Here is a 16563-nt window from a genome sequence, read left to right as displayed (position 1 = left end):
TCTCAAAATTAAATTTGAAAATAAATTGATTGTAATTCAGTCAAAGCATAAAGTTTTAAAGAATTGAAAATGGTTAATTAAAAAATAATTTTAGCAATACTTACGGACTAAATTGCTTGCAGATTTATTTCTGAAGATACTAATCAGAGGTATAACATTCGTTATTATTCCATTCACTTTTGGACCCGGTATTCTTTTTGCAGGAACTTTAGGCTTACTTAATTTGTAATAATAGAACGCAATAGCTAAGAAAGCTAGAATCATAGAAAAAGTGAAAGTCAACAACGCTGATGGAACTCCGTAAGAAAATAACTCCATAATTCTCCCCGTAAATAAAAATTCGTAGTAATGCATTCTATAATAATTAACCACATCCAAAGGGTTACCTTACTTTCAGCATCGAGCTTTTGCGATGTAAAAGTTCTTCGGAAGAATTACATGTATATATATTTTTAATATTAATCAAAAACTGTTAACTAGCAATTATTTAAAAGCCTATAATTCATAAGTAACAACACTCACTAAAAATGTTTAATTTAAAATACATTAGAACACTAGATAGATTTTAATACATTTTTTGGCAACACGTGTTCTCGTCTCTTCAAAATTCGATTCGCTTTCTAACCCTTTCTCCTTCTTCGATGAACTTCGTATTAGCCCTAAATTGTGTATTCTGTTCTACATGATCTCGTATGGCGATCATGTAATTTCAAGGTCACACGCGAGATTTAAAGCATTATTCATAAGTTTGTTTATTTGCTTATTTTTGTTGTATTATATAGCTTATTTTTCGGTTCAGGGTTGTTCAAGAAAAACAAGAATCCAGAAGCAACAATTGCATTGCCGTGGGGGTAGAAATGGTTGACAAAGAGCCGAAGTAAAAAGAAAATGGCTATTAAAATGAAAGTGTTTTAGAAGATTAAGATCGGAAGCTGGATTACTCTAATTGGACTTTTGTTGGTGAATCCAAGGTCACCTCTCGAAGAACGAAATTTTGCGGGGGAAAAAATACAAAAGCAAATATTAATACTATTTAAATAGCTAGTTAAGTGACTATTATTCATATGAATATGATGAAACGTTTACCGTATGACTATACAATTCAATATTTCTTAAACTGTAATTAAACATCGCAATTATTTCGTTATACAAATGTTTCTAACGTTGAAGAAGAACCGAGTTTAAAATAAAGTTCTGATTTAATTTAGTACTATCTTCCATCAATCATTCAAACATAACCATAGAACAGTTTAGCTTTGCAAAAACATTGAGCATTTAATTTAATACTTTGGGACGTCGGCCCGTGTTTGTTATGCTTGTCCATTTTCGAATTTCCTTTTGGATTGCTTGACAATCTTAGCACGCTTTGCTCTCTCATTGACGATTGTTTTTATTTTTTAATCCAGCTATTTTTGAATACTGGGCTCTTTTTAAATTAAAATTATTTAAATAATAACACATAACCAAAGTTAACTTTATGGAAACACACAATTTTAAGTTCTTAATTCTTACGTGAACTCGAAAAATGCATAAAAACAAGAGAAAAATGAAACATAAAAATAAAAAAAGCTTTAGTAACAAAAACTTTTAGTGATTTCAGACGCAAAAATAAAGGCAGTGTTCCTGTCTTTAAACAAATTAAATAAAAGTTGAATTGATGTACTACGTCGTTCAATGTAGTAGCACAAAACTAGGCTTCCTGAAAAATAATAAAAAATCTCTGCACACTCAATATGAATTGGAAGTTAGGAGCACATTCTTTCTAAAGTGACCAATATATAAATTAGGTTTTATGGCAGTATTTATGGCCAAACTCAGTTGGATTTTAAGCACAGTAGTTAAAACGCCTTTTTCTCTCAGCAGAGTAAATAATTAAGCAGCATTAAAAAAATAAACTATAAATTATTATGCAACCTGCGTAAAATATTAAGCATAATTAAAATGGAGATCATCGCTGTTCTCATCCCGAAAGACTCAGAAGTTTTCAATTATGAAGATGCTTATAAAAATTTACAATTAAAGAATTATGAATTGTTTTACTGTAAGACGGAATTTCAGTTCAAAATTCTGTCGAATTGAATTTGAAATTTCAATTTTTTCCAAAATTATGACGAATTTAAGTGCTTTTTCGTGAGTTTTTCAGCTTTTAAGTATTGACTGAAGTATTTAAATATTGCTATAAATATTTAAATATTGCTATAAATATTTAAATATTGCTATAAATGTTTAAATATTGCTATAAATATTTGAATATTGCTATAAATATTGACTGTTTATTCATTGTTTTTTAAAATTTATTTTTACTTCATGAGATCTTTATTTCTTTGCTACCTATATTTTATATTTACCTATATACCTACTATTATACCTATATTTTATTATTATTCTTAAGCTTTCACTCGAGTAGGTATCATGCAAAAGTAGCCAAGAGAGAGAAATCTTAACATTTATATTGAAATTTTAAAAAATAAAATTTCAAAAAAAAAACTTGATAAATAGCGATAAGAAAAGTTTCCTATTTGAATTGTTACAAGTCTCGACAAGGAGTAAAATCACTATTAATTTATTTCTTTCCATTGAATCCAACAATCTGAATTCTTTGGTTAATTTTTTTCAAGTATAAATTATAATTTTCCAAATTTTGATAACAGTTTTGTTTTGTTACGTTAAAATTTCTACGAAAGATTTTTGAATAAAGCTACAATAATTGTATAGTTTGAAAGAAAAATTGTTTTTGTGGAAAATATTGGCGTTTACGGACAAATAAACAATGATGCATGAGAAATAATTAGAGGACTGGGAAGCGGAGCAAACAGGAGGTGAAGCCTCCTGGTAGATTTATAAAAGTTTTTATTAGTAAGAGGAAAGAAATTTTTGTAAGAGGAGTTAATCTGTTAAGAAGAAAGAAGAAATAAGTCAGCAAATGAGAAACTGTCAGTTACATAGATCCATTTGGAACAATACTCTAATTAAAGAGCTATTTTACTATCCGATCTGATTATTTTGCTTTTCTTTTTTCAAGGACAAACAAGTGCTTTTTCAGATGGTGTAGTTCAACTATATAATGAGTTAGATTTTTTCCGTTGCGTATATAAGACAATCTAAGTTTCAGTATTGCTTAAACGAAAGAATCTACCTCTAATCAATCAAAATGTTAAATGAAATATTTATCCATTATTATTTTTTTTCTTATTCTGTGACAACCATCAGTACGCCATATTGCTGATCAATATACTTGGCGTGCGAGTATAATAAGTATCTCTAAAGTCTAAGTAATAAAAAAAAAACTGTTCTAAAAAATTTCTTTTGATAATTTTTACATCTCTATAAGACAATAAACTCATTTCTTGTGTGAAAGCTCAAATTTTTCCTTATTTTCGATTATAACCTTACACAAATGTTTAAGAAACTCTTTACAGCAGCATTACTTCTGGAACATGATTCCAAATCTGCATCAAACGTATTTGGACTTTTTCGATAATTATTCCTTTTGCTCTCTCAGACTTTAACATCATACAAACCCTCAAAAAATGATCAAGTGGATTTAAATCTGGCAAAGAAGCAGGCCACTCATATGTATTGATGATATGGGGCAAATAGTTTTGATCAGGCACTGAGCCTTGTTGAAAAGGATATGATTGCCGTCCAAATAAATCAGAAACAAAATCAATCAAATGCTTATTCAAGACTTTTTTTAAGCAAAACTTCAACTTTAACTCCTGGATAAATGGAAAGAAGAGCAAAATTTCCTTTTTGGGAAATCGCACCCCATTTCATCATTTTAAATGCATTTTGATGTCTCTCAGCAGCGAACTTATCTTTGGAACTTATCTATTATCGACAGTGAACTTGCTACATATACACGACCATTTTGCTGGTTGTAGCTATCTTGTAGGATTAAAAAGTTTCTCATACAAAAAGAGAATGTCACAACCAGTGCGCCGAAGTAGCATCATCTTACTCTTTTCAACTCTTTTGTGCTTTAATAAGATCATGGATTCGTTGTTTTTTGTATGGTTTCAGTTGAAAATCTTCTTGGAGTTTACTGTTCACCTTTCGTAATGGTATTTGCATCCTTTTCGAAGTCACTCGGATAGATTGAGATTGATTACGCTTAATCAGTTCTGTAACGGCTTTTATCAAAACAGTTCTTTTAGATTCACCTCTATGATGAATTGAGCAATCACCATTGCTTCTGATTGTTTTTAAAGTACGAAAAACAAATTTTTGGTTCACGCCTAACTTTTTCATTCGTTTGAAAATTTCACAAGGTCTCAACTTTTTAATATTAAGATTTTGAATAAGCTTTCGGATTGTATTCGTTTTGACTTTGCAAATTTAGAATACAAGTAGAGCCACATAGAAGTTTATACTTTAAAGCGAACTTAATAAATTTTTATGTTAAAAGAAAACTGAACTGAAACTGAGTAAAAAACAATGCAAAAATTAGGGACACCTATTCTGGTACACCTTGTAAATGCGAAGTACGAAAAAGAGGAGATTGAAGATTGAAGAGAGGATTGAAGATTGTTAGGAATAAAAGAGTAGATATTAAAAAAAATTATTAAAATAAAATATTAATGCTGGCATTTAAAATTGCGCTTTATATTTTTATATTGGCATTTATAACTTTTGTATTTATAACTTTTATAACTTTTATATTGGCATTGAACTTTTGTATCAATTATTAACTCTTAAAAGAGTTAATAATTGATTTCAAGTAAATATAACACTTATTGCAGTTAGATAAAATAGTATATTTACGATTACCAAATTGAACTAGTTATATTATTGTGATTTCTTATTAAGTGCTTTGATACATATGCATTTGCAATAAAAAATATTTAGCAATATCAAATTTTAAAAAATTCAAATGGTTTCATTAAAAATAGATAATTAAAATAAGTAAAGGTTTAGATAAAATGAATCAGATTCTTTTATGATATTCACAATGCTTTTATTATGATTATAAAAAAGCATGTTATGACCAAAAAATACACAAAAATCATTACCTTTTTTGTATTTATTATTGACTTTTTTCAAAAGCATTGACCTAAAGCACTGGAATAAGCATATAAAAGTGATATTAAAATGATTGCAATGGTAATTTTATTATAGGGTATGGTAATTTTATTACTTTATTTGACTTAATTATGGTTAACAATAATAATAAATAAAGTTTTTTGAATAATGTTTGGATTTTGAAATAGTTTTTAGCCATGACCAGATACGCCAAATAAGTGTCTCTTATAATTCTGTCCTTCCTTACGTTGAAAGATTTCTTTTTCTGCCGTAGTAAGAGACACTATCACACAGCTTTTAACCTTTCTTCTTCTTCAACATCTAGAACAAAAAAGTCGGTGACCTTAAGACCGAAAGTGGATAACATTGAAATGTAATCGGCCTCATCGAAAAGTATTATCTTTCTTTCTTATTCACCGTCACGTAATTATTGTCTGTCGTAGGTTAAAACAGTGAGTTTCTTTCTCAATATGTGTCCCCATCTACTTTTTCGTTTCAATTTTAGTTCTGGACCACTTTATCCGGATCAAAAAAATTTGCCAGTAACCTCAATATTTTGATGTTAAAACAAACTTCATTCCCTAAAAACAGCCCTTTTTTCGGGGATAAGTTATCCGAAATGTGTCTTATTTGAAATATATAAATTAGTAAATGCATGCAACGAAAATTAAAAAATCTTGTATTGTGTAGATTCTAATGATGGTAGTAATCTTCAAGCATTCAAAGAGCATATTTTAATAAAATTCGAAAATAATTATCGCGTCTCAAAAATTCTGCGACAAACTGAAGTAGGTACATCATAGACATAGAAAATTGGTAGCACCTGTCAGCTAAGAGAAATTGGTAGTAAATTTAGTAGATTTGTAAAATACCAGAGAGTAATTTTTAAATTACTTTTTTTAACACGTCCATGTTTAAAAAGGGCATGCTTTATAACAGGACATGAAATTTACGCTCGACAGCTCACCTTTAGCGATCAAATATTTAAGACCTGGAGAATTGATTTTATCTTTTAAAATTTTGAATTTTAAATTAACTTATATGTATACATTTGAGTTATTGTGCCTCAATGAAGTGGCGCGTGGAAGTGATTTTTAAATCTTGTGGCGGATTTTTCCTTCTATTTTGGACAAAAACTGCTGATTGCCACAAGCATTGCTTAGGTAGCCATTATAAAATTAAGACAACGATATTTTGATAAAATAATATTGTGGCATTTAATCAGTTCGATTAAGTTTCTGCATTCTTTTTTGCTTATTTTCGACCACCAAAAAGTTCTTCATTTTACATCTGCAGATATTTTAAAATTAAAATTTATAAATGGAAAGAGTGACGAACAGAAATTTTAGTCTGGCTTATGTGTGAAGAATTAAAATTGCATGCCCTGGATATAAATACGGCTAATAATGTTACTACAGATGTTAGGTGCAAGCACAATCTGACAAATTGCATACCAGACCCTGGTGGAGCTTTACAGTACACGGTCGTACACTGAGTGCTTCTTCGATTCTAGCAATGCAGGTGTGTCTTGACATGTTTTTTTTTTCTTCCAATAACTACAGGGAACACTCGCTCTTTGCCTCGAAATATGCTGGAAGTGCTGTTACCCGATGGGCACCTGTGAACCTAACCCACGCCACAGCAGCATTACTCACGCCACACTACCACAGATATCCGTTCATGGGAAGGGCCACATCCACACATCATACAGCAGATAACAACACAACTAGATACAACCATGCCCTGAGAAGGATTCAAACCCGCAATATCTTGTCATGTCACATTGCTGTCTCCACGGGGTCAAGATACAAAATAACATAGAGAACTCCACTAAAACGCACTTAAGCGTAGACAAATCATGTTAGGGGCGGCCTTTTGGTGCAAAGCAGTATTACAACTGCAGAACGCAACATGCTGGCTTAAAATGACATTCTCAATTAGCAATTCTCAATTTAAATTTAACAATTTTCAATTCTAGGATCATTCTTACTTCCACTAAAAGTTGACTTTTAGGGGAGGTACTCAATGAAATTTTTAACATCCAGATAATCAGAATTAAAGGGATAGAAAAAGTTACGAATATGTTCCTTTTCAACTTCCGGGAAATTCTTTTGGCATGCTTATCGTTAGAATAATTACTAAATTATTTTTGGCTTAATATGTTTCCTGAAAATATTGCACGACCCTTTGTTTAGTGATTTTTAACCTTTGGATATTTTCTATATTTTTAAAACTTAAATATTTATTATATTTTTAAACATTCTAAATTTAAACAATACTTCCTGCTAAAACACAGATTTAGCACTAAATGAATACTTTTTTAATAATAAGCCAATTTTTATTTATTTTTAAATAATCATGTGCGATACTCACAGAATCTCTCGCTCTGTCTCTGAATATACCAGATTTTTATTTCCTTGATTCATAAGATAATGAAATGGAAATTGCAAAGTCTGTTATAAGCTGTGTACATATATAGAAGTACCAAAAACAAATTGGCAAAAACTAATGAAGCGAACTCGGTGAATTAAGGAGATTATTTTTCTAAAACAATTTTCAGATTTTTCTAACAAAGAATTTCAGTATAAATCAACATGCATTGATTTATACTGAAGTATAAATCAACAATGCATTTAAGCAACATGCATTGAGGGAAAAAAAAGTGCAATCACAACTACCAGCATATGATAAAATTTAGCGCATTTTTGATGCTAAGAGGACACCAAAAAAAAAAATCTAATTTTTGCCAAAAAGTACGCATTTGAAGTGACTATTACTGAAGTTAACAATAAAATATGGTTTTATTATCATGCTGTTTGGTAGAAAATGAGGCAGTAGTTGGTAATTTTATCAAATGAGTTTTGTTACCAAACATATGAGATAACGCAAAAAAAGTTCAGTTCGATAGCTTCTGTTTTATTTAGTAAACGCTTGGGTTAACTTTGTTTTCGGACGGTTAGTTGTTACATTTCTATGCAAGCTACTAACATCTACCAACTTGTACAACTGTAAAAAATACATATTTGTAAACATACAAATGTTTGTAAGAGGCTAGAATAAATCAGTAACTATGTAGTAATATTGCGCATCAGATTGTCCGAATATTCTAGAATGGAAACGTAAAGATAGTAGGCACGAATCCCACCATATCCCGCCTGGGGAGTGCACTTCAATTTAAAAATGACTCATTATGAGGTCTAGATTTCAAGTCCAAGATGACTCTTTAAAGGGACAAAATTTCAATGCTATGATGTCTCTTAATTGGAAGTAAATTTTAATTCCTAACTGGCTCTTTATGAAAAGCATACTTCAGTTCCAAACTGATCATTTATGGCGACATTCTTAGCTGATTCTTTAATGGAAGTGGACTTCAATTCGAAGCTGACTCTTAATAGGGGACACAGATATAAAGTCATTAATTTTTCATTGTCTATATTAGTCCCTGATGGGGGACTAGACTTTAATTCCAAACTGACTCCAGTTAATTCCAAGCTCACTCTTTATGATAACTGTACATGCATTCCAAGCTGGTTCTTTACGAGAAGTGAATTTCAATTCTAAGCTGACGTTTTATGATGAATGGATTTCAATTCCGGTATGATGATCATGATGTCAAAGTCATGAGTATGAAAGACCACTGGAAGATGGAAAAGTTTCCCTTTTTGTACTCTGTTATTTTTTAATGTTATTTTTCGGATATTATACTCATTCTATATGGAACAATATGCTGATTTTTATTTATTAACTTGATTCCAAAAGATTGCAGAGCATACAAACTAGTCATTCGGTTAACTTTACATTTCAGTTTTATAATTTTATTTTAAACCATTGTGACATTAGGTCACAGCCTAATTTTCTAAATATCCTGTTTTTTTAATCAAAATACTAATTTCTTTCGACTTAATTTATAATTTTATAATACATTTTTTATTTCATCATTTTTTTCTTCTCACCCCTTAACGCGTTAGCGCAATTTGGACATTCTCCCCCTAAAATTCCTCACCAGCTCCTTGCAGAACCCCTTTTTTCTAGAACATTCCACCCTTTTCGTTTCTGAGAATTCGCACTGGTTGTCGGCATCTTTCATCTCCGCGTGTATGTTTCTCAACCGTAACTTTTAACGTATAATCAATTTTTCGTCTCAACTCGTAATTTTTAGATAATTTAACTTTAACTTGCACAACATGTACTACAACTTCAACTTTTAAGTTTTGTCTCTTATAAAAAGAGCGCGCGAAAAATGACCGGGGCATTCGAAATTCTTCATCACCCCAACGTCACGCTGCTCCCTGGCAGTACGTTTTTTCCCCCCCTTTCTCTTTTTTATAGAGGAAGAGAACATCTTTTGGGATGGCGTCACGTCTACCGCCATGTTGGCAAGTCGATCTGCTGTGCTTTCCTTTTTCTCTGATTAATGTCTACTAAGTAATGTCGACTAAGTAATTCTGATGGTGAATCTCCTGCTTTTAATATGATATTGATGGGACGCCTTCGCTACCCAGACACCACCATTGATGGACTTCTTCACCGTCATTTCTAGCTTGTCGTAATGCTGCTTTTAACTTTTTAAAAAAATCAAAGCCGAGAAGAATCCGAAATTCTGGGAAATGCTCCAACCGATTTTTTTGTGCGGAAAGACCGGTGTTTCCAGTAACTACTAAAATGATCCATCACCAACCAACAGTCGTATGAATCTCATCTAAAAATTTCCTTTGCACTGAATCTCCTGCCCTTCACCCACTACTCCACCATTGGACACTATTTTCCTGTCTCTCAACATGGATCCACCTAATAAAAAGAACTATTGTTTTTTTATAAAGTGACTATCTTTCTTTGAGTGATTTATTCATATAGATTTTCTAGAAGATAACTCCAGGTAAATACTTGTTTTTGTTCTTGTTTCTCTTTTATATATGGGTTATTCGGACACTATGCGTAATTGTATTAATTGTCTTTTTATAATTCGGCCATATTTCTTCAAAGTTCAGTTGTTATTTTTATATATATTAAATTTTTCATTTTTTTATACCCAACCGTAACAGGGCAACCATATTTAGTAATTAGTGAGGCTATAGCAATTTTTGATATTTTATTGAACACTTATGATCCTGGGTCGAATTCGAAATGTATGAAGCAGTGGTCCCAAAATGGAACAAAATGTTGTTCATATGGAATTAAATACAGATATGCAGGTTCTTTAAAACGTGATTTTATGCTGAGAATACTACAATTTCAAAGTTTCTGAAGCAGTTGTTTTACCCTCTAATCAAATCTGTTCCCTGGTCCTAGTAGATTTTCGAAAAACGGATTTACGATATCCGATAACCTTCTCCAGAGTGTTTCAGACATAGGCTGTAGGGGTATGAGGCCCAGAGATCTAATCTATGTGGAAAATATTTTCCTTTTTGGTTAAAGATCTTTGATTAGCATAATTATGCGTAAACGTGAGCTGTCGACAATTAAGATAAATTCAAGGTTTATATCATCCCTGTCCCCGAGATGTATATTAGAGCTCCAAGACTCAATAAACTTTCCCTGCTTATATTTCCCAGATATTGAAGGTTAGATAATGAATTTCTACTTCTCGACGTAAATAAGTTTGAACCTGTTGAGATAGAGAGCACTAATTCTTTAAATATCCAAGAATATGATCATTAAGACAGTGGGGGATTGATGGTCCGGACAGTTTTCTTGTTGAATGATTGCACACCTAGAAGGTTTTGCAGACCTATGTTTTGCTTTCCAAATGAAATTTCACTTGATCTTGTTGTAAAAGACAACTTTGCACTGCAAATTGAGCTCATCTGGTCAAAGATCTCTTAGAAAGTAAAAAAGTTGTCCAGACTTCGAACTTATAGTGTAAATCTGAAACGCTCTGGAGAGTATAATTGAAATTCGTAATCCCTTTTCGAAAACCATCTAAAGCCAGGAAACAGAGTTGTGGAATAAGTGAAACCAATTTTTATAAAGTATATTTTGAATTGTTTAATAAAATAAGCACTCCTTGTTGTTACCTAAATTAGGAGTAATTGTATATTACTATTTACCCTTTTAGTGCAACAAAAAGTTCATTTTTTTATGAAGAAATAATGATAATATCAGCATTTAACTCCGATCAATGTTTATAATTATTTTAACATTTTGTATCAGTTCAATGAACAATGAAGTTTCCTTTGAAAATACTATTTTCCCCTGCTTAGCGCGAAAAAAATAAATAAATATATGAATAGATATTATCTCGAGACACAATTTTCCTAAACCAATTTTTGAAGTATATAATGAATTGTTAAATAAGGAATTCTTATTTTTATTTAAACTGATAGAGTAATAATATATGACTTTGATTTTTTCGCATACCGCAAAAGATACTTTTTTGATCAACGAATAATAATGACGTCAGCATTTCTCCCATTTATTGACCATTATTTCAATGTTTTGTTCCAATTTAATGAACAACATGCCTACAATTATTAATTACAAAAAAAAATTTTTTGTACCAAATATTTCAATTTTGAAAATGTTCAGTTGAACTTATATTTTAATATTAAAATACGAGTTGAAAAAGTTGCTTACGACGTTGAAGTACGAGTTGAAAAATCGCTTATAAATAAATACATTATGAAATTTATAATTAATATTTATNGTGAAAATATCTTTTGTGATGTAACTCTTTCAAAAGTACATAAAAATGGTTGCCAGCAGGGGTGTACATGTAGATTTATTAAATACACCTTGTGCGCCACCTAGGAACCAAATCTAGAACCCGACACTCGAAATTTTTGCTCTGTTACAATTGACCCCACTCTCCCCTACCAGATTTTTATTTCCTTGATATATAAGATAATGAAATGGAAATTGTAATGTCTGTTACAAGCTGTGTACATACATAGAAGTACTAAAAGCAAATAGGTAAAAACTAATTAAGCGAACTCGATGAATTAAAAAGATTTTTTTTCTAAAGTGACTTTCGGATTTTTCCAACAAAGAATTTCAGTATAAATCTTATTTAAACAGCATGCACTGAGGAAAAAAAAAAGTATAATCACAACTACCAACATATGATAAAATTTAGCGCATTTTTGATACTATTAGGACACTGAAAAATAAGCTAATTTTTGCCAAAAAGTACGCATTGGAAATGACTTTCAGTAAAGTTAACAATAAAATATGGTTTTATTATCGTGCTGTTTGGTAGAAAATAAGGTAGTAGTTGGTAATTTTGTCAAATGAGTTTTGTTACCAAAAATTTGAGATAACGCAAAAAAGTTAAGTTCGATAACTTCTGTTTTATTTAGTAAACGCTTGGGTTAACTTTGTTTTCGGACGATTAGTTGTTACATTTCTATGTAAGCTACTAACATCTACCGGCTTGTACAACTGCAAAAAAAACATATTTGTAAACATACAAATGTTTGTAAGATGCTGGAATAAATCAGTAACTATGTAGTAATATTGCGCATCAGATGGTTCGAATATTCTAGAATGGAAACGTGAATATTGTAGGCTCGAATCTCACCATATCCCGCCTGGGGAGTGCACTTCAATTTAAAAATGACTCATTATGAGGACTAGATTTCAAGTCCAAGATGACTCTCTAAAGGGACTAAATTTCAATGCTGTGATGTCTCTTAATGGGAAGTAAATTTTAATTCCTAACTGGCTCTTTATAAAAAGTATACTTCAATTCCAAACTCATCATTTATGGCGACATTCTTGGCTGACTCTTTAATGGAAGTGGACTTCAATTCGAAGCTGACTCTTAATGGGGGACTAGACTTTAATTCCAAACTGACTCCCAATTAATTCCAAGCGCACACTTTATGAGAACTGTACATGCATTCCAAGCTAGTTCTTTACGAGAAGTGAATTTCAATTCTAAGCTGACGTTTTATGAGGAATGAATTTCAATTCCAGTATGATGATCATGGTTTCAAAGTCATGAGTATGAAAGACCACTGGAGGAAGGAAAAGTTTCCCTTTTTGTACTCTGTTATTTTTTAATGTTTTATTTCGGATATTACTCATTCTATATGGAACAATATGTTGATTTTCATTTATTAACTTGATTCCCAAAGATTTCAGAGCGTACAAACTAGTTATTCGGTTAACTTTACATTTCAGTTTTGCTTTCCAACTGCAATTTCCCTTGATCTTGTTGCAAAAGACAGTTTTGCACGGCCAAATTGAACTCATCTGGTCAAAGATCTCTTAGAAAGTAAAAAGTAATCTAGACCACGAACTTATAGTGTAAGTCTGAAACGCTCTAGAGAGTATAATTGGAATTCGTAATCCCTTCCATAAACCATTTAAAGCCAGGAAACAGCATTGTGGAATAAGTGAAACTAATTTTCAAAGTATATTTTGAATTGTTTAATAAAATAAGCACTCCTTGCTGTTACCTAAATTAAGAGTAATTGTATATTACTATTTACCCTTTCAGTGCTACAAAAAGTTCATTTTTTTTATGAAGGAATAATGATAATATCGGTATTTAGCTTCTATTAATGTTTATAGTTATTGTAACATTTTGTATCAGTGCAATGAACAATGAAGTTTTTTTTCCACAATATTATTTTTTCCTACTTTGAGTCTAAAAAATAAATATACATATATATATGTAGACATTATTTCGAGACGCAATTTTCCCAAACCAAATTTTGAAGTATATAATGAATTGTTAAACAAGAAGTTCTTATTATTTTTTTTTAAATTAATAGTGTAATAATATATAACTTTCAATTTTTTCGCATGCCGCAAAAAATACTTTTTTCATCAAGGAATAATAAGGATTCCGGCATTTCTCCTATTGATTGACCATTATTTCAATGCTTTCTTCCAATTTAATGAACAACATGCCTGCAATTATTAATTACAAATAATTGTTTCTTTCTTGTACCAAGTATTTCAATTTTAAAAATGTTCAGTTGTACCTATATATTAATATTAAAATACGAGTTTGAAAAGTTTAAAAAAAGTCTTAATATAAATTGTTTTTATGAAATACTTTTTAATCGCTTATAAATAAATGCATTATGGAATTTATAATTAATATTTATATATTTTGCAATTTCGTATAAAAACTTTTTCATTCTGATGTAAAAACTAGACTGTAACATACAATTTTTATTTGCCTAGATCTCTAAGTGTATAATTCACCATTCTTTAAGTACGTATATACTTATGTATAATTAATTATATAATTATACATAAGCAATTGTCTTAAACATTTGCGGCCAAATAATTGTATTTTTGAAACAAAAATTGTAAAAAATAAAATCATGAAATTTACTTTAAAAAGATAAAGAATAATTATAGCTGTAATTTATAACAAAAAAAATTTGTTTTGATTAAAAATTACTCAATTACCAATGATTGGCAATTTAGTTTTAATTGAAATCAAATTGAATTGAAATCAAATCATTACAATTGTCTAAGACAAGATCAAAAAAATGAAACATTGAAATTGATTAATATGAACTTTAATTCAAACATCGTTAAAAACACAACATGTAAAATACACAATTTTTCAACATGAATTATAGATAAAAAATGCTATTACCGCTTATAGTGTCATTGCCAAATTCATGATATTTCACATTAATTTAGCAATAAAAATAATTTTGGGAATGTAAATAAGTCTCGGGGATAAATTAAAGTAAAACATTTATTCAAGTAAATGCATAAATACAACGTTAATCTATATAGTTTAAATATATATGGTGTTTAAATATTTCAATGTTATTTAAAATTTGGATTTATGATTAATGTAAAATAACTTTTGGCATGAAACATAACGAAACTTCAAGAAAAATTTACATCATATAATAATGAATGAGAACACTTTTAATTTTAACGCAAAACACACACATATAAAAAAGTTTACAAAGTAAAGCAAAATTTTTGAAATTGTATTAGCATTGAAACATTTATTATTACATTATTATTACAATTACTAACATAGCACACTAAAAAACCTACACAAATTCTTTTGATAAGTTAAAACACTTTTTCAGTATATGATTTTATATCTTACAAAAAACAATTACAAGATTCATCTTTATGAGCAATGAGAGTAACATTTGATGAATATGTTTTAACTACACAATTAAATAGAAAATACTTTCACTATCTTACTTCGCAGAAAAACAACAATATCACAAGTATTTACCAATACGAAATGTATTGAAGTAATTTTATTCTAAATTTGAATTAAATAATTTAAATTAAGTTAGCTAGTCATATATCACATGCAAAAGATGTTATAATAAATATTGATTCGCGACCTTATCTTTCCCTCATAAGCTGATTAATGCATTAATATACATTTATTTACAAACAAATTTACGACACTACAAAAGAAATATTGTTAAATGAATGACAAAATGATAAATAATTGTTAAATAAATTGCTAAATGATAAAAAATAATAATAATATGAACTATGCGAGCTCCATCAAAAGACGGGTTTGGTTTTTTACCCACCCACGTAGTATATGTTAGATGACAAAAGTTGCAGTCGATTATTTTCTCTTTACGAAATTTCTTATTAAAACAAGAAAATATTTCGAATTTATTTTTATATTAGAATATCAACAAAAAAAAATTTCTAATTTTTTTTCTCTATTAAGTCTTCATACGCTTTAGTTTCATAAAATCAAGTTGCAATTCGTAAAATATATGATAAATTATTTACAAGGAAATCACTTATAAAATCACGTGTACGTGCATTTGCTATAATTTAAGAACACAATATTATAGTTTTTAAGTTATGCTGTAATTTCTTCTATGATTACAGAAGAAATACACATGTAGTATGACACCTGTATATGCTTTGAATTGAAATATGAATTTAGAACATTGTAATTATTTATCTGCATTTAAATTGGTTTACATTTTAAATCTTTCATAAAACTTACATTATTTGTTTATCCCATGCATTATTTATTTATATTCAATAATAAAGTTCATTTGCGTCCAATGCATAAATTTATGAGTTTGAAGGTAATAGGAACGTTATTATGGAAGGTAATCTACAAAACTCTATTCTAAATTTACTTTGCAGCTTTAAGAATATTCATATTATTTGGATAAATTTATGTAATATAAAAATTTTTGAAAATTGTCTTTTTAATGGCATTTGTTTTTACAGGCAAATTCAAGGTATCTCAATGGGAAATTGTTATTCAAGTGCATTTGCTGATATTTTCTTACATTTTTATAATAAAAAAAGCTACGACATAATTTATTAATTGGTTTTAGATTTATTAATGATTTAATTATTTTTTATTGTAATTATTTTGATTTAATTAAAGATATTTATCCTAAAGAACTAAATTTAATAAAGACTATCAGATGAAAATGGCGCTAATTTTTAGATCTTGATATTAAACTTCATTACCACAACATTTTCATTGGATTATATGATAAAAGAAGAGATTTTTAGTTCAATGTTATTAGTTTAAGTTAATTCCAAACCTATACTTTAAGATTTTTAAGAATACTTTGGTTGATCAAATCATTAGGTTTAAATTTATTTGCACCT

At 29.4% G+C, this 16563-nt stretch overlaps 1 protein-coding gene and 1 long non-coding RNA gene across 2 annotated transcripts in view; one reads left to right on the top strand and one right to left on the bottom strand.

Annotated features, from left to right (window-relative positions):
• The window catches only part of LOC107441954 (cytochrome P450 4c3), a 28427-nt gene extending 27752 nt beyond the window's left edge, over positions 1 to 675 (bottom strand). Inside the window, exon 1 of the mRNA XM_016055373.3 lies at positions 105 to 675. Within this exon, the coding sequence (XP_015910859.2) occupies positions 105 to 354 (250 nt within the window). The 5' untranslated portion in view covers positions 355 to 675. The remainder of the gene's footprint in view (positions 1 to 104) is intronic.
• LOC139425706 (uncharacterized) overlaps positions 1 to 16563 on the top strand; it is a 150275-nt gene that overhangs the window by 23600 nt on the left and 110112 nt on the right. The gene's annotated exons all lie outside the window — the stretch shown is intronic.

The sequence above is a fragment of the Parasteatoda tepidariorum genome, chromosome 5, assembly GCF_043381705.1.
Source record: "Parasteatoda tepidariorum isolate YZ-2023 chromosome 5, CAS_Ptep_4.0, whole genome shotgun sequence".
Lineage (NCBI taxonomy): Eukaryota > Metazoa > Arthropoda > Arachnida > Araneae > Theridiidae > Parasteatoda > Parasteatoda tepidariorum.
This window is presented reverse-complemented; position numbering and strand designations above follow the sequence as displayed.